Consider the following 17,986-nt stretch of genomic DNA (forward strand, 5'->3'; position numbering starts at 1 on the left):
CCTCGCAGCGGGCGGCCCGGGTTTGAATCCGATTTGTGGCTCCTTTCCCCGCTCTGTCTGTCTCCCTGAGTCTGGATCTATCCTCTGTCCTGTCTCTCCAACAAAGGCACAAAGATCCCAAAAATAGAAGTGCTCTGAAATTGAGTTGTGAAGATTGAGTCTGTGTGTCTGTGTGTGTCAGAGCTCGTCCTGTGATCAGTGTGAACGCCACATTGGACATGACGCCTCAGATCATTAACCCCGAGGAGAAGAAGTGCAACCTCACTGGAACAAATACGCCGGTGTCCTGGTGAGTCTTAAACCTTATCAGGATCTTTTCACTCTGACGTTGTTCTGATGAACACTGAGTCTGTGTTCAGTACTTCCTAAAGCTGCTGCTGACTGTGTGTGTGTGTGTGTGTGTGTGTGTGTGTGTGTGTGTGTGCGTGCGTGCGTGCGTGTGCGTGTGCATGTGTGTGTAGTTTCAAGGTAAAGTACTGTCTGAAGGCCAGCGGCATCAGAGCTCCACCCACTCTCAGTGAGTCAAACAAACCCTGCAGCATTAAAGACACACACAGTATATTTATGTATCTGAGTCTGTGGTGGTGCAGCTGTCAGATCTGGCCTCTGATTGGTCGCTGGTCCTGTAGATTTCCGTGTGGACCTGGAGCTGGATCGTCTGAAGCAGAAGGAGTCGACCAAACGCGTCCTCTTCCTGCACGATCAAGCCTTTCATTACTCCAAGAACATGATGGTCAACAACGGGAAAGGCCCCACCTGCGAAGAGCAGTTCGTCTACCTGGTGGTGAGACACTGTTTACCCACCACAGAAGAAGAAATTCAACACCTGCCAATGAAAACCTCTTACAGAGAAATACAGGAAACATTACAGACAGACACACACACAAAGGAGAGGGATGATCTTCCTGTTTTCCACAGTCACCACTGAGCGTCTAACATTTGTCTGCCGACTTTGAATTAAAGAACATTCAGCATTGAGACACCCAAGCCCTTCCAGAGAGGGGGCGTGGTCAGACACAGCTCATTTACATTTAAAGCTACAGACACAGAAACAGCCTGTTCTGAGCAGGGCTGAAATAGAGGGGTTTATAGACATGATCATATACAGAATCAGAGTGGATTTAGAACAAGACACTTCACACACATGTTTTGAGCTCTGAGACTTATTTACACTGTTTTTTGTTGTTGTCAGGATGGCCAAGATGTTAGGGATAAGATCACACCCATCTCCGTGGCGATGGATTACACTCTGAACTATCAGATGGCTGCAGATCCGACTGGCCTGCTGCCCATCCTCCACATGTCGACACCGTCCAACGTCACCAAGCAGGTAACGCATCAGATGATACTTGACCTTCAGGTGTAAACTCTATGTGACTGAGTCGTCTTTTCTTTCATTCTTCCTGCTCTGTTTGATTCTTTGCACTTTATTTTAAAGTTTTTTTGTCAACTCTTTGCCCTCAATGTCTCCGCCTGCTCCGTTTGCTCCTCAGGCTCACATCCTGTTGGACTGTGGAGAGGACAACATCTGTAAACCCGACCTGAAGCTGTCCGTGAAGAGGTGAGACACTCAATCAATCAGGTGTTTATCGTCTTCAATTTACCTGAGGACACTTTTCAGGTAGAACTGCAAATGAAAATCTTTTTTCTCTGCTGGAACTCAACCCTCAGAGGCGTAAAAGGAAGGAAGAAAAACCAAAACAGGGACAGGATTCCAAATAACTGGAAGATAAATCAAGTAGCTGATCAAACAAAATAAGATTGGGGCCCCGGTGGCCCAGTGGTTAGAGCATGCACCCCATGTACAGAAGCTGTAGTCCTCTATGCAGGGTTCAAAGCCCTTCCCTGCTCTCTCTCTCTCTCACTCTCTTTCTCTCTCTCTCCCAAAAATAAATCTTAAAAAATACAAATCATATTGAAAATGGATAAAAACTGAATTGACAAGTTTTTCTCAATTCGACCGGATCAAACGTAAACGTAGGAATCAAACAGGACTTTGAACTCTATTTTCTTGTCATTTGGATTACTTTATTTATTTTCTGTTGATGTTTGTTGGTGTTTTTTTTTCCCTGCAGCGACCGCGAGCAGATCTACATCGGAGATGATAACGCTCTGACTCTGGAGGTGGTCGCTGAGAATAAAGGAGAGGGAGCGTACGAGGCAGAGCTGGTCGTCTACCTGCCGCAGCTGGCCGACTTCACCAGGGTCGTCCCCAGCGATGTAACCTCACCTGTCCTGAACACACACACACACACACACACACACACACACACACACACACACACACACACACACACACACACACACACACACACACACACACACACACACACACACACACACACACACACACACATCTCCTGATTATTCACACAGCGGTTTCCCTTTGGGAGAAAACATAATTTGAGTGTGAAGAAAAGCGTAGAGTAGTTGGAGAGGACTAGAAATGTGTTTGTGTTTCATGAAATATTTGTGAAGTTGACCTTCAGGGCCATCATATATTCTTGATTACAAAGAGAGAAGAAGAAGTGTGAAAGGTGATTTATAAATATAGTCGAGGTGAAGTGTTTTTTTTTCTGACACTGGTTGGTGAAAAGAGGAAGTGAAGACATGTCAGCCGCTCAGAAAGAGGAACGTCTGTTCTGTGGAATCAGTGACGAAGCTCAAATCATTTTAACCACAAGGACATTTAAGAATCTTTATATTTATGTTTTTATTTTTACCAGAACAAAAAGAGATCAGCTCCCGGGATTCAGTCGTACAGCCGGCTCCCTCTGACCGAGTGAGCTCCCACTCTGATCGTTATTTTATGGTTTGAAATGTAGTTTCTTATTTCAGAGTCACAGCAGAGTCTCCTGCACCTACAAGAAGGAGAACCAGACCAAGATTGTGAAGTGTGACCTGGGAAACCCCATGAAGGCAGGAACTGTGGTCAGTAAATCAACTCGTCTCGTACTGCGTGCTGGTCCTCTGCTGTCCCCCTGCTCTCTAATTGGTCCTATGCTGTCTTCCTTCTCTCTGATTGGTCCTATGCTGTTTTACTGCTCTCTGATTGGCCCTCTGCTGTGATCCTTCTCCCTGATTGGTCAGATTAAGACAGCGCTGAGTTTCAGCGTACCGGTATCAGAGGAGGAGACATCTGTGAAGTTTGACCTTCAGATGGTCAGGTGAGCTCCGTCACCCGTGTGTGTGTGTGTGTGTGTGTGTGTGTGTGTGTGTGTGTGTGTGTGTGTGTGTGTGTGTGTGTGTGTGTGTGTGTGTGTGTGTGTGTGTGTGTGTGTGTGTGTGTGTGTGTGTGTGTGTGTGTGTGTGTGTCTGTGTGTGTGTGTCTGTGTGTGTCTGTGTGTGTCTGTGTGTGTGTGTCTGTGTGTGTCTGTGTGTGTGTGCGCGCGCGTCTGTGCGTGCGTGTGTGTGTGCGACAGGTTTCAGCCAGAGCGCTAACTCAGTCATGACAGACAGCAGCGCCCCCCTGTGGCTACTTTTACAAAAGCAGAAACACACCTTCATTAAACAACCTTATTAATCAAAGTTTCACACAATACACAGATATGACATCATTCAGTCATTTAGAAGCGTTCACACAGTCCTCAAAGGATCCTTTATCCTGCTTTTTAAATCTTCCACGTCGACTAAACGCTCCAGTTGAAATCTCAGAGCGAGACGATGGAGTAGAGATCAACAACAAGTTCAAATATAAAGAGTAAAGAGAACACAACCGTCAGAGATGGGAAATATACATCAGAGCTTAAAAAGAAGTTACGGTTAAAATATTATAAAGATCAAAGTAAAGGAGACAGAGATGAAACGTTCTGAACTTTAATCCACTGTTTGTGTTTCAGCTCGAACCAGTTCGACAACACGAGTCCTCGAGTGTCCAGCGTCACCAAACTGGCGGTCCTGGCTAAAGTCTCCATCAGAGGGTAACACACGCACACACACACAGGCACTCACACAGACACACACACACACACACACACACACACACACACACACACACACACACACACACACACACACACACACACACACACACACACACACACACACACACACAATCGCAGACATACACACACTGAAGCTTACATCCTGTGTTTCTGAATGTCTTGTGCGTGTGTGTATGTGTGCAGGACGTCGTCTCCCAGTCAGATTCTTCTTCCCATCGCCAACTGGAAACCCAGAAATCCTGCTGTGAGCGTAGATGACCAGGGACCTCAGATAGTCCACGTCTACGAGGTACACACACACAAACACACACACACACGGTGATACACGCCCCCCCCCCGTTCTCTTTAAATCATCCGACTACTACCTTAATAATAATAATCAACACTGTGACACTAAATATTGATCTGGAGACATAAGCATGACTCGCTTCTCCTGATAAACGGAGTCTGTTACAGTTAGAGCTGTTTCCATAGCAATGGGTAACTCTGTAGCTGTTCCCACATGAAGCTGAATGTTTCCTCTCATGGTGAACATCAGAGCATCATCACCAGCTGAGCGTCGGACCTGCAGCCTCCTGTTTCTTCAAGCTTTCTCCAACATCTTAACGTCCTCTAGTCCGGTTTGTCGCTCGCTCTCTCCTGAAAAACTCCGGAGATTAGGCTACCCTGAGGGACTAGGGTATATTTGAATGCAAACAGACAAATTTTTCGCGCAGACTTTACCCGGAGTTTATCCTGCTCAGTGTTTCCCCTAGGTTTAGAGCTCTGGGGGGCGGGGTGCTCAGAAACTCCTGTTTCATTGGATCACACATAGCATTGATCTAAAGGCAAATATGCTCATTATAACTTCGTGTAGCGGACTCTGTTGCTACGGCCGCTACTTCCGCGTTGTTTTTTTAAATCCCCCGACCCCCCTCACCTCTGACAGTGATAGTCTCCAGCTGTGAGGAGCATATGTGAACGCTAGGTCTGGAGAATCTCCGGAGCAGTCCTCTTGTAATTATCTAGATATTATCCGGAGTGCATATATGAAAATGGCTTCTCTCGCTCTCTCTCTCTTCTTATTTTCCTCCGTCTCCGTCCTCTTCCTCTTAATCCTGGCTCACACTGCAGGATAATCCAGCCGATTTGAGCTCCAATTCTTCCTTCCCGACAATCGAAGGGTCGCTCCCCCGACTCAAGGCTGCTCGGACCCGATTATCTGCTCAGATTATCTTGTAGTGTGAGCGGTACAAAGATCCAATCTTAACGTCCCCGATCATCTGTGACGCCCCGATTTATTTCAAACATGTTTAATATTTAGAATTACGTCATGAAAGGGTCCGGCGGAAGTTGTGTGTGACTACAATATAATCACGAAAGACAAGGGAGGACTGTAGTCATGGCGACCAGTGGCAGGACGCAACCAGGCGTTTTTTTTTTTCGTTGAGTTTTCGGTACAGATCATCAGTGCAGCACTTTTCTGAAACTTGTATCCATATATCTACGATTGTATCTACTTTCCTCTATCCTACAACAACTTCCACTTCCTTCTCTTTCACCAACCGCGGTCCGTTGGAGTTTTCAAATGAAACTTTGTTAACAATTGTCAACGCTCCGTCCCGACTTCACTCGTTCAGTGTGAGCTCTCCGGCCGTGTCCGACAATCGGGTCGTACAGTGTGAGCGCATACATCGCAAGGTCTGGTCGGGCGTCGTAAATGATTCAGTCGCACTGTGAGCCAGGCGTTATCCTTAGCCGTCGTATCAAACAGTACAGAGACGGGCTAACTGGCTGCTTTTTAGCTGAAGGCTGCTGTGTGAACTAGTGCCATAAAGACGTACGCCCTTCTCTCCAGATGACCTCGACCCGCTGCCAAAGTTCCTTAGTCCTGAAAACAAGCGGGTGGGGCGCTCTCCCTGTTGGAGGTTATTGTTCTATTAGATCGACTTTGAAATGACTGAAGGAGGAGGCGTTGCAGATGGTGGCTTTAATGCAAGATAAGTTACCCACAGCTGTATGAGAAACGTTTGCGCTGTGAGAGTGTTTGAGCTCTTTGTTTATGTGAACCAATCATCACCATTGGATGTTTTCAGCTCCTGAACAGCGGGCCGAGTACGTTCAGTAAGGCGTCTCTGGAGGTCGACTTGCCGTATCATTACAAGAACGACTCTCTGCTCTACGTTGTATCTTTCGAGACCGAGGGGCCGATTAACTGCACCACGGACATCGAGCTCAACCCGCTCAACCTGTCGGTGAGAGAACAGGACACACACACACACACACAAATTCTCTCTGTCTCTCTGTTCATGCAAATCTCCCCATTTAAGTAAACCCTTTTAAAGTGATATCTAACCTGTTAAACTGTGTGTGTGTGTGTATGCGCGTGCGACAGAGCCCGCTATCCTCAGCGAAGAACATCAGCGGCGGGATACCTCCCAGAGAGTCAGAGACAGAGGGACGAAACAGACACCAAGTCCGCAAGAGAGAAGTGGAGTCAACAAGAGACTCACAGAACGACCTGCAGACACTGGTACACACACACACACACACACACACACACACACACACACACACACACACACACACACACACACACACACACACACACACACACACACAGACTAACACACACACACTCAGATAAACACCGTAAAATATTTTGTCACCAAAGTTCAACCCGACTAAAGACAGTACTCTGGATAAAATTATCATGATTCTGTGTGTGTGTGTGGTGTGGTGTGTGTCTGTATGTGTGTGTGTGTGTGTAGGACTGTAACACAGCAGCCTGTCTGCGGCTCAGGTGTCAGGTGGGTCGACTGGTGAAGGGGAGGAACGCCATCGTGTTCATCTACTCCAGACTGACCGTCAACAACTTCCTCAGGGTAAACGATAAACACACACAAACAAATCTCACCTCTCACATGTCGGACGTTGTGATCTGATGTCACTCCACACGTCAGACACGTGACGAGTCTTTTGTTTGTTTCTCCGTCAGACGGAGAATCAGAATCGTTCGTATATGGTACAATCGACTGCGTCCTTCAACATCATCGAGATGCCGTATAAGAACCTGTACTCAGAGCTATCGTCCAACAGCACCATGGTGAGACACAAACACACACACACACACAGAGTTCATGTTGAGGTCATACAGAGCTGCAGGTGTGTCAGGTGTCAGTGTGTTGATGCAGTGTGTGTTTTCAGGTCAGTGTGTCGGTCATGTGGGTGGCGGAGCCGCCTCTGCCGGTCCCGGGTTGGGTCGTAGCCCTGGCGGTGTTAGCCGGTCTGCTGCTGCTCGCTCTGCTCATCTTCATCATGTACAAGGTGAGACACAAACACTAAGAACAACAACAACAACAACAACAACAACAACAACAACAACAACACATAAACAAACAACGCCCAGCTGAGTGTTCACTACCTCAGCTTGTTATAAATGGTCTCCTGAGGCGAGACGAGACGTAAAAAGAACAAAGCAGCGGAATCGTCTATACGACGCTCTAATGAGAATATTTGTCTTTCTATCAACGTGTAGTTGAACAGAATCTCAATCTGATCTAAAGAGTGGAGAAGAACATACTGGAGAACAGGAAACATAATGCAGCAGGTTCATTAGAGCACGGAGATGGTAGAGGTGGCGTGCAGACAGTCTATGGTCGTGCAGCGATCACAGAGAATAAACGTCACCACCCCCTCCCACTCGCTCCAGGTGAATTCTCCTGATTATATCCTGCTGCGTTCTCACATCAGCTCACTCTGACTGTCTGCAGAATAAATACGAGGAGGCTGGAGGAGAAACTCCGGGTGAAGAGAGAAACACTCAGCTGTTTGTGTTCACACATGACGCTCAGCATGAGAATATCAGGAAGTGTTTTAGGAGTTGAGCTGCAGTGTCAAATCAGTGTGTATTAATTTCTTCTTCTCTTGGTCCTCAGCTGGGCTTCTTTAAGAGGGTCCGCCCCCCCCAGGAGGACTGCACAGAGAAGGAGCAGCTGCAGCCGGAGGAGAATGGAAACACTGACGCCTAGAGGTCAAACTGAGGAGGGGCTCCCCCTACTGTTTGTACAGAACAATTCAGGGGAACATGGCCGCTGAGAGAGTTTCACTGTATTCACTGTTGCATGGGAGATAAAGGTACTGTTTCAAGTTTTTTTTTTTTTTTTTTTTTTTTTAGTTTTCTTTTTTTTTACAAGTGTTCTTTTTCTGTTTGTGCCAAAAGAGAACGTCAGACTGAGACACATGAAACCTTCAGAGATCATCAGAGTGTCTTCAAGTTAAAGGAGTATTTCAACATTTATGGTACACACTTCCATTCCTCTCTCGTTTCTGTACGCTACACATCCAGCTAGCTAGCTTAGCATTAGGTCTGGAAACTAGGGGGCGAATGCACCTGGAAACACCTGGAGTGCTCTCTGATCCACAGGTTTGATCCAGTTTTCACATTTTTCTATCTTTCCATGTGACTAGTGACTTTTTGTACAGAGAACTAAAAACAAAACATGTAGACCCGTGAACTCCTGTCAACCTTTCCCCTTTAATTTTAGTCCATACGTGAAGCTAAGCTAATTAGCTCCTGGTTGTAGCTTCAAATTTCACATTTCAACTTGAGGAAGAATCCCTGAGTGCGTTTACACGGACTTGAGTATCCCGGTTCTGAGTCTTGTCCTGGTTTTGATCCACCTGGTTCTTCATCTCGCTGATCAATCCTCGTATCCTGCTTTATGATGACTGCGTTTTATTTGTGCAGGTGCCTCCGATGTTTATTTTTTATGACACAAACCGCGGCTAGTTTGAAATCTGAGTTAGCTGAGACCTCTGAGGATTAATGTGGACGCTGACAGCGCATCTCATTAAAGATTTAGTAAAATGTGAAAGTGGCTGAATCAGAGCCCCTTTTTCTGATGTTTAACCACGTAGAAATGTTTCTTCAAAGTGACCTGACTCGCTCCATCATACGTGTCATGACACCGGCGTCCCGCAGCCTGTTCACCACCGACTTTAAAAGGTCAGCATGTCGACTTCATTCTTTCATTACCACAAGACAAATCTCCGTTTCTTCGTAGCTCCAGAAGTAAGACGCTCTAGTTGCCGTTTGTTTTGCTGATAAGTCACTTGGCTGAGGCGGCGCCTGTGCAGGTCATCGACAGCGGTTAGAAACCTGGTTAAGTGTAAGTGTATACCGGTTCCCTGGTTTCTTTGGGGTCGGATGTTTGCATGCACAAACAAAAGAACAGGATACTTAAAAACCCCGATCTAATCCGGGTGACTCCAGTCCACGTAAACGCACTCACGCTTAAGTTTGGAAGAAATGTTTCCCAAAGTGTCGAGTTGCTCCTTTCTCTTCCTGGCAAAGATCTCTGTAGCTTCATGACACCAAACATGAGAAGTTTTACTTTCCTGTGAGACTCTGCTGAGTTCAGGCTGAGATTTGATTTGCACACTTTTGTCCGAACCCTGATTCCTGAAACTGTACAATGGTTTAAAAAGTCCAGAACTGCTGATTGGATCCCTGAAATATTTCAGCCCATCCTCTTTGATCGCTTCATAAACGTCTGCTCCTGTCGTCTCACGTCTGAGCGTTAGTGATAGACCAGACTGGATTTTAAGATATGGACTATGAGGACACACCAGACAATTTTTAAATCTTAACTTGTAGCCGGTCTGAGTCTGAGGTCTCATTCAGAACAAAGGTTAGCATCAAAGCTAACTCCATTAGCTTCCACAACAAACTAGCTCGCCTCTAAAGACCAGACCGAGATCTAAAAGACGGCAGGAACAGACACAAGTTTGTGTAACTTCTTCAAATCTACCATGAAAACAAAGCTATGTTAGCTGAGCTAAGCTAAGCTAACCAGCGGGGAGGATAACGACGGCCTTTAAGAAAATATGAATAAAGTGAAATCATCAGCAGTAACTGAAGTGTGAGCTGATTGGATCCCTGATGATAAGAAGTGTTACAGTAATATATTGACCCTGATACTTTTTAAACTTCTGTTTGTTTGTTTTTTGGGAAGTTGTTTGTTTTTAGTCGTTTAGTCGTTTGTTTCAGCTTTTTATTTTTATTTCTACAAAAAGATGTTAAATATAAAAAACAGTCTGACTCTTTTCAAAAGTTTGACTTTATTCTTTTATTCAAAATGATGTTTGGGGTGAAAATCAGAGAAAGTTTATGAGTTTTACTTTCAGACTGTCGGCTGACTGTTTGCTAAACTCCTCCCCTTTTCACTGACAGCCAATCAGAGCTCTTCAGCTCAGCTCTGTAGTTATTTACACAAGCTTTATAAAAATAAAACGTGGCTGTGTCTGAAAATGCACCCCGTCAAATTGAGAATGTAGATGATCTGAAATCATCAGATGCCCCATAATGCACTGCAGCTCTCAGACTATCCAATCACAGAGCTCGCCAGCCGGCCAAGGCGCACCAAAATAACAAATACAAACAAATAAAATTAACCATACCGTTAAATGTTTTATGTGTTATTAATATTAAAAAAAGATGACGCTCATTTAGTAACGAATCTATGAACATCGTTGAATTCTATTTACTGAACGATGGACGCACTAGCTTGATGTTAACTTATCAAACTACGTCACGTGACCCGTAGCTTAGCATGTTGTAAGGCGTTCATTCTTTCAATTAAACAACTTAGAACCAATTTAGAAAATCACACGGAAAGGTACGAAAACATTCGGCTGGCGCTCACCATTATGAGCGAGCCAGCTTGGAGGGTTGCCGCTGCGACACACTCAGAGTTAATATCTGTTTGAAAGGATGATGAGATTATTATGATTACAACAAATTATTCTGCTTCATGATTCACTGCACACGTGCCCTTTAAGAAAAGGAAGAGTACAATCATAGCAACAGTAACTAAGGGGAGGGGCTTATCAAACAGTCTGTCACGATTTAAACTTCCCGCCCTGCACTGAGGCTTCCTCCACGTGAGGATTGTTTGATGATATTTTTACGAACATGTCTGAACGCTGGTCGCTGTTTTTACGTCTGAGTGATGAAGTGAGTGAGTGTGAATAAAGTAAAATTTAAAAAAAGGTTTGAATTTACCCATATTGGGTTTGCATCATGCGTTCATGTGAAAGGTTGGTGATGATTTAAAAAAATATATTAATCCTGTTAACAAGAAAAAAACTCACGTCATCTTAGTCACTGCTCCTGTAATACCCTCTGCTGCCACACAGGGTCACCGCTCTCATTTCATGTTTTTGTTGATTTAAATGTAGAACAAAAATATCTAATTATTCCATTAAATCCTCAAGAAGTGTCCTCAACTCTTCAGTATGTTGTGTTTGTCTGAAACTCACAAACCCTCTTAGGTTTGTTTAAGACTTTAAGAAAATCTTAAAGGTGGAGTCAGCAGAAACCTTCAAACTGGGCATCGCTCCCAGAAGCCCCGCCCCCTGCAGGACATAGTGTGTACGTTTACTGCTTGTACCTACACTGCAAGCTAGCGCATGTTAGCACAAGCTCACCGCCAGTGTTTATCACCTGCCTGTCCAACAGGAAGCAGACCAACTCCACGTCAACGGGTAAAAGACAACAAAAGTTTCACCCTCGTTTTAGAACGAGCTTTATCTGCTTGGTGTTTCTCCTCAATGTGATTATATTTTCTCTTCTTTGTTGCTACGTCCTTGTCCGTCATATTCACCGGTTTGAATCTTGTCCAATCACTGAATTGTATCTACTCCTAAACTCACCTGCTGCCCTGTCATTGGCTGGAGGAAACACACCAGCTCCCCGCTCAGAAACGTCTCGAGTCAACCAGAACAAAGCAGAACAGTAAAATCCAGTCAGAGGACAGAGTCTCTGCAGACACAGTCACCAGCACACATGTATTTTATTTTGAAGGAGAAAGCTGCTGACTCTACCTTTAATCATGTTTTATTGTTTTAATTTAAGAGGTGAGAAAGCTCCGACCGCTCGATTATTAAAGGTGATGAATAAGCGTCTCACTCTACTCTTACACCAAACACGGTTCATATTTCACACTTCACAGCGGGACTGACGGCTTGGCGTCACGTCGGTGCCCATCCTACAGGTTATTCAAACTTACTGAGTTCAGTCCTGCCGCCTGTCGGCTTTAGGGTTTTAATTCTGTTTAATATTTAATATCAAAGTTTGTCATTTTCTTTCTTTCTGTCCGAGGAAGCTTGTAATATTTTTGATGTATGTATTCTTTCACCCAGAGAGTAAAATTTTACGTATTCATAACACGAAGTCACTGTTGAAATAAAATGATCTGTTCACATTTTATTCTCTTTTGTCTTTATTTTCTTTCTTTAGCTGCAGATCTGAAAATAAAAACTGCAGATCTGAAATAAAAACATATTATCATCACATATTATATAAAATCCACATCTCCATGTCTCTCTAATGTGTCCCTAGTCAGTCTACAAACCCCTCAATGATAAGAAAAGTCCATCCTCTCCATCTTTTTCCTGCTCCACTTTTCAGAAAATGTGTGCTCAAACAGGCCGTTTGGAGATTTTCCCTTCATGACATCACAAAGGGCAGTAACCCCTCCCCCAGGTGGGTGACACTCCCACAGCTAGGTGTTTGTTCTGCCCTCTGAGTCTGTCTTCTCACCGTAAACAATAGGACATGGAGCAAGAAAGCCTGAGAAACCCAAGACCTTCCACAGAGGGGGCGTGGTCAGACACAGCTCATTTACATTTAAAGCTACAGTCTGATCCGGACATTACTGCGGTGGAGTCTCCCTTCAGCTGCTGCAGGTTTGAATGCGAGCTGTTCTTCTTGTAACGTTATCTTTAACCACGATGTAAAGGACAAAACCAGGAGACTAATGATCTCTGTTAGAGAGCATCATCATTATGGACCAGCTGCTATAGCAACAACAAATAAAGTATCTGCAGACACTCAGAGGATTTATTTTTATTTATTCACTTTTAATCAGAATAATCATCTCCATACTGTTAGAAGTAAAATCATGATGATGTTCTTTTCTTCTGATTGGTCAGTGAGTCAGCAGGAAGCTGAGGTCACTTCCTGGGTCGTACTCCACGGAGGCCTTTCCCCTGAAACACACACACACACACAGAGTTAGCTGTCAGGTAACCTGTGTGTGTGTGTTACCGTGTGTGTGTGTGTGTGTGTGTGTGTTACCGTGTGAAGAGTCTGGCCCTGGTGGTTCCCAGCAGCGTGGCTTTGTTTCCCTCCACCAGCAGCATGGAGCCCTCCCTCAGACCCTGAAATACACAAAACATGAAACACGGGTAGACGGAGAACACGCTGCCTCTAACGCCACGTTCACACGAAAACAATCCGACAGACGAATCTCTTAAATTAAAACTTTTGGGATCGTAAGGTAGCTTCCACACTGTGGTATCAGTTCAATCTACGATGTAACTTTGTTTACTTGCCTCACAAAGTATTGAAATATGGGGTTTAGATGTCTTCGGATAGGATAATAAAACTCACATCTTGGAATGTGCGGGGCCTGATTAGATGAACACAATTGAAACAGTTTATCACTAGGCTTAAGCGTCTTGACGCTTCAATTGTTTTTATTCAGGAGACCCACTTACTAAAGGACGAATTGTTAAAGGTGTGGAGGAGATGGCCGGGTCAGGTTCTCGCTTCTTGTTTCTCTTCTCATTCTAAAGGAATTTTGGTGTTGATTCACAAATCTGTACCATTTCAAGTCAATAACACTATTTCAGACAAGGCAGGTAGATATTTGGTGGTGGGACTCTTATGAAGGAAGAAATTAACCTGGTTAATGTTTATGGGCTGAATGAGGACAATCCCTCATTTTTTGAGAATTTGTTTTTATTGATAGCATCCCTACCGGGTAAAATAATAATGGCAGGCGATTTTAACTGCACGTTGAATCCTAGACTTGATCGGTCATCTGGGGCAGACACCTCACATACTCATAGTAGAAAGAAAATTCATTAGTTCATGAAAGACCTAAACCTTTGTGATCCATGGAGGAGTCAAAATCCAACAAAGAAGGAATACTCGTGTTACTCAGCATCCTATAAATCCTACTCTCACATTGACTATTTTTCAATTAACAGCTCTTCTTCCTAATATTGATAGTTGCATTTATGATAGCATTGTGTTGTCAGATCACTCCTCAACATCATTACTTTACAGGGATTCACAATTAAATAAGAGACCTTATGATGCCTTCACCCTAAGTGGCTGCAGGATTCTGACTTTATCACGTATGTAGGTGAGCATATTGATCTTTACTTTACACTGAATACTGACCAAACATCTGCGGCTACTAGGTGGGAAGTGTTCAAAGCGTATACTAGAGGGCAAATGGTTAGCTTTACTCGCTCAAAACATAATACATTTAAACAGAAAATGAATGAATTGAATATCAACATTAGAAATTTGGAGAGGGGGGCTAGCGTTGACAATTCAGCACAGAATCAAACTGTTTGCACTTAAAGCTGAATATGAGGAATTATCGACTAAGAAAGCTGAAAACAGCATAATTAGGCTGAAACAATCTTTCTATGACCAGGGTGAAAAACCCAGTAAGTTACTAGCCTGGCAAATTAAGAAAATAAACACAGACAGAGCTATTAATGCAATCAGAAATGTACAGGGAGAGATAACAACTGTTCCAAAGGAAATCAATCAAACTTTTGTTACATACTACAAAGCCCTTTATCAATCAGAGTACCCTAGGGACTCAGAAAACCAGACCAGCTTTCTAGATAAGCTTGCTATCCCCTGTATTAATGAGGAGGCTAAGCAGGAGTTGGATAAGAACTTGAATTTGGAAGACATCTCCAATGCTATTGTTAATATGAAAGGGGGTAAGGCAGCAGGACATGATGCAATCCCAATAGACATTTATAAATTATTTAAAGAAAAGCTAAAGGCCCCCATGTTGGATATGTATGTGGAATCCTTTGAACAGGGATTCCTGCCCCCATCGCTACGAACTGCTAGGATCATGCTTATTTCAAAACCTGACAAACCCCCAACAGAATGCGGGTCTCACAGACCAATCTCACTCCTAAATGCTGATGCCAAGATTATCGCAAAGACGTAAGCTATGAGACCCTAACCCTAACTTGAATAACTCGGGTCAACAGCCAACTATGTCCACTTTGGAAGACATTTCCATGAAGGACTGCTTAAGCAGAGGTAGGATTACTGAGTTTTATAGTATTTTGGCTGAGAACCATAAAGACAGGGGTGGATTCAAGACTTACAAGAGGACATTTCAGTGGATGTATGGAGCACAGTATGTAAAAAGGCGCAAACCCAAACTATAAATACTTGCTTGAGATTGACACAATACAACTGGTTAATGAGGACTTACATCACTCCAGTAAAATTGAACAAGTTTGATCCTCATATTCCTGACCTATGTTACAAGTGCAGTTCACACCGTAGCACTCTATTTCACAGCTTGTGGGACTGTGTTGAGGTGTCATGTCTTATCTGTCAGATCACCTCGTCCCCATTAACGTTAAGTCCTAAGCTGTGCATATTTGGTCTGTTTCCTGAAGACTGTACACTTTCTAAAAGAGAGAGGGTAATGGTGGACCTATGTTTATTACAGGCAAGGCGTTCAATAGCGCTCTGTTGGAAAAATGTATGTTCTCCCTCTCTGGTTAAAAGAATTATCAACAAGTCTGGCTCTTGAAAAACGTACATATATAGTTAGGAAGAAAGCTCCAGAATTTGGTAAAATTTGGGAGTTTTTTTTGGAATTTGTTAAAAATGCTGACTTGGACAAAGTATTGAAAGCATGAGGTATAGGTAAAGGATATTTACAAAGGTGAACTGTTACTAGTGCGAGAAATATGTGTTAAATGTGACTGTTTATGTTTATTATTTCACTTGTTTATTTATTTTTTCATTTGAATAATTGTACAAATTACTTTCATTATTCTTGTGTTATTAATATACTGCCACGTGTTCTATTTTGGGGGGGTTGTTTTATGTCATACTTTTATCACATGCATATATAAATGTTGTACATGTCCTAATAAATGTGAAATTCAATAAAAAAATATGTTTATTAAAAAATTAAAAAATAAACTTTTGGGATCAAAAACTGAGTTAAAGGTCGTTCTCACCAGAACACTCGGCGTTTGGGGTTCTTCGTGGAACTGAGTGATCCTCTGCTCTCTGGTCTCCTGAAAAACAAGAAAAATTCTGATTTATGTGGAACAGGAAGTAGAATTAATTAATGTGAATATAAAATGTAAATCATTTATATTCATGTATTTGCACACCCTCATGGTTTATTTAGAAATTAGACCTCGGGCCTTTTAGTCCCGTTTTGGTCGGGCGGGGGGGCGTGACTCGTTTGAGAACACTGAATGAAAAACGTCCAACATTTCGGAGGTGTGAACGGCAGAAAAACAAACTTCACGTCCGTCTGCTGACGCCGCATTTTATTTAGTAAACCTTTGCAGTTTTCACGTTGCATCATTTCCTCCTGACAGAAACTAAAATCAGCTGAGAGGGAACCAAGTCAGAGAAATAAAGTTCAGAGAGTCGACTGAGAAACTCTCAGACTGATGATCGGGCCAATCACAGCGAGCTAAATTATCTCCTGTCAGCGAGGTCATCATCAGCAGGACAAAGGTTTAAAGTTTCACTGCGTCTTTATCTGCACCCTGAGGATCCAGTTTAAAGTCCGACTCTGATTCAGAACCAGTCCACTGGTTCCCAACCTCGGGGTAGGGGCCCTCTGAAGGGTCACCAGGTAAGGCGAGACACTGACCCCCATGTGGCGGCTGTTGGTGTCGGGGTCCAGGTAGTGCGGGTTGATGTTGAAGGGGACGAGGCCGATGGCGGCGAAGGAGGGGGGGTAGACGATGGGCATGTCGTTGGTGGTGTTGATGCTGACCGTCGCCACGTTGGTGCCGGCGCTCGAACCCATGTAGGGGACGCCGTCCTGAAAAGGGAGGAGGGGTTAAAGAGTCAAATTAACCATGAATACACAGTGATAAGAGGAGCGAACACAGGATCAGATATAATTCAAACATTCAGACAGGGACGCACTGACGCACCAGCTGACAGCGACAAACAGACGAGCGGAGGTCAGCGGTCCATGTTTAGACATTTTTATACTTCAGGGTCTTTCAGATAGGACGCCGTGGGCGCTGTGCACCTCTCTCAAACCCATTCATTGTCTATGTGTTGCACCGAGCTGAGCCCAGCGTTAGGTCACGCTTGCTCTCCGTTCTGCACCTGACGTCACCTCGGAGCGTCCAGTGAAGATCAGATCACAACAAACGGCGTCTCACTTCCCCGAGCTCTCGTTTAAAGATCTACCGGGACTTCAGAGAGAGCGCTCTAGTCCGTAAAGAAATGTCCTATCGTGTCCTGCTCCTCCTCTGCGCCCTAACCAGCGCGAGCGCAGCACTCTGCGTCCTATCTGGACGGCCGTTTCCTCACATGAACTGCACTTGGTGTGGATGCACGGCGTGCAACACATTTGAGAGCGGTTCTAAAACATTCATCATTATCGGTTCTAATTTTAATAATCGCTGAATCTCTACAATCACATGAACATGTCATCGAGTATTAAAGCGTGCGTCACCTCCAGCACCCGCCTCCTGATCTCTGTCACGACCTTGTTGTCATAGAGACTCTTCAACAGGCGGAAAGTGTTTCCTCCTCCTGAAAGACAAAAACACGGAATCATACTGAGAGGAGAGGAGGAAAAGAGACAAGAGGAGACGAGACGAGACGAGAGGAGAGGAGAGGAGGAAAAGAGACGAGACGAGAGGAGAGGAGGAAAAGAGACGAGAGGAGAGGAGGAAAAGAGACGAGAGGAGAGGAGGAAAAGAGACGAGAGGAGAGGAGAGGAGAGGAGGAAAAGAGACGAGAGGAGAGGAGGAAAAGAGACAAGAGGAGACGAGACGAGAGGAGAGGAGAGGAGAGGAGGAAAAGAGACGAGAGGAGGAGAGGAGAGGAGGAAAAGAGACGAGAGGAGAGGAGAGAAGAGGAAAAGAGAGGAGGAGAGGAGGAAAAGAGATGAGAGGAGGAAAAGAGACGAGAGGAGAGGAGAGGAGGAGAGGAGAGGAGGAAAAGAGAT

The 17,986-nt window shown here is 44.3% G+C and overlaps 2 protein-coding genes across 2 annotated transcripts in view; one reads left to right on the forward strand and one right to left on the reverse strand.

Moving 5' to 3' along the window:
* The window catches only part of itgav (integrin, alpha V), a 28,343-nt gene extending 18,312 nt beyond the window's left edge, over positions 1 to 10,031 (forward strand). Inside the window, exons 17-32 of the mRNA XM_061054059.1 lie at positions 182 to 289; positions 462 to 517; positions 630 to 784; positions 1,193 to 1,330; positions 1,494 to 1,561; positions 2,076 to 2,220; positions 2,839 to 2,931; positions 3,091 to 3,167; positions 3,840 to 3,920; positions 4,128 to 4,233; positions 6,020 to 6,178; positions 6,319 to 6,456; positions 6,695 to 6,808; positions 6,922 to 7,029; positions 7,131 to 7,250; positions 7,862 to 10,031. Of these exons, the coding sequence (XP_060910042.1) occupies positions 182 to 289; positions 462 to 517; positions 630 to 784; positions 1,193 to 1,330; positions 1,494 to 1,561; positions 2,076 to 2,220; positions 2,839 to 2,931; positions 3,091 to 3,167; positions 3,840 to 3,920; positions 4,128 to 4,233; positions 6,020 to 6,178; positions 6,319 to 6,456; positions 6,695 to 6,808; positions 6,922 to 7,029; positions 7,131 to 7,250; positions 7,862 to 7,954 (1,759 nt within the window). The 3' untranslated portion in view covers positions 7,955 to 10,031. The remainder of the gene's footprint in view (positions 1 to 181; positions 290 to 461; positions 518 to 629; positions 785 to 1,192; positions 1,331 to 1,493; positions 1,562 to 2,075; positions 2,221 to 2,838; positions 2,932 to 3,090; positions 3,168 to 3,839; positions 3,921 to 4,127; positions 4,234 to 6,019; positions 6,179 to 6,318; positions 6,457 to 6,694; positions 6,809 to 6,921; positions 7,030 to 7,130; positions 7,251 to 7,861) is intronic.
* Positions 10,032 to 12,822: 2,791 nt separating this feature from the next.
* The window catches only part of si:dkey-69o16.5 (Alpha-aspartyl dipeptidase-like), a 6,076-nt gene continuing 912 nt past the window's right edge, over positions 12,823 to 17,986 (reverse strand). The window contains 5 exon segments of the mRNA XM_061054676.1: positions 12,823 to 12,977; positions 13,066 to 13,148; positions 16,014 to 16,073; positions 16,667 to 16,840; positions 17,489 to 17,978. Of these exon segments, the coding sequence (XP_060910659.1) occupies positions 12,917 to 12,977; positions 13,066 to 13,148; positions 16,014 to 16,073; positions 16,667 to 16,840; positions 17,489 to 17,978 (868 nt within the window). The 3' untranslated portion in view covers positions 12,823 to 12,916.

This window comes from Labrus mixtus, chromosome 13, assembly GCF_963584025.1.
Source record: "Labrus mixtus chromosome 13, fLabMix1.1, whole genome shotgun sequence".
Taxonomy (NCBI): Eukaryota; Metazoa; Chordata; class Actinopteri; order Labriformes; family Labridae; genus Labrus; species Labrus mixtus.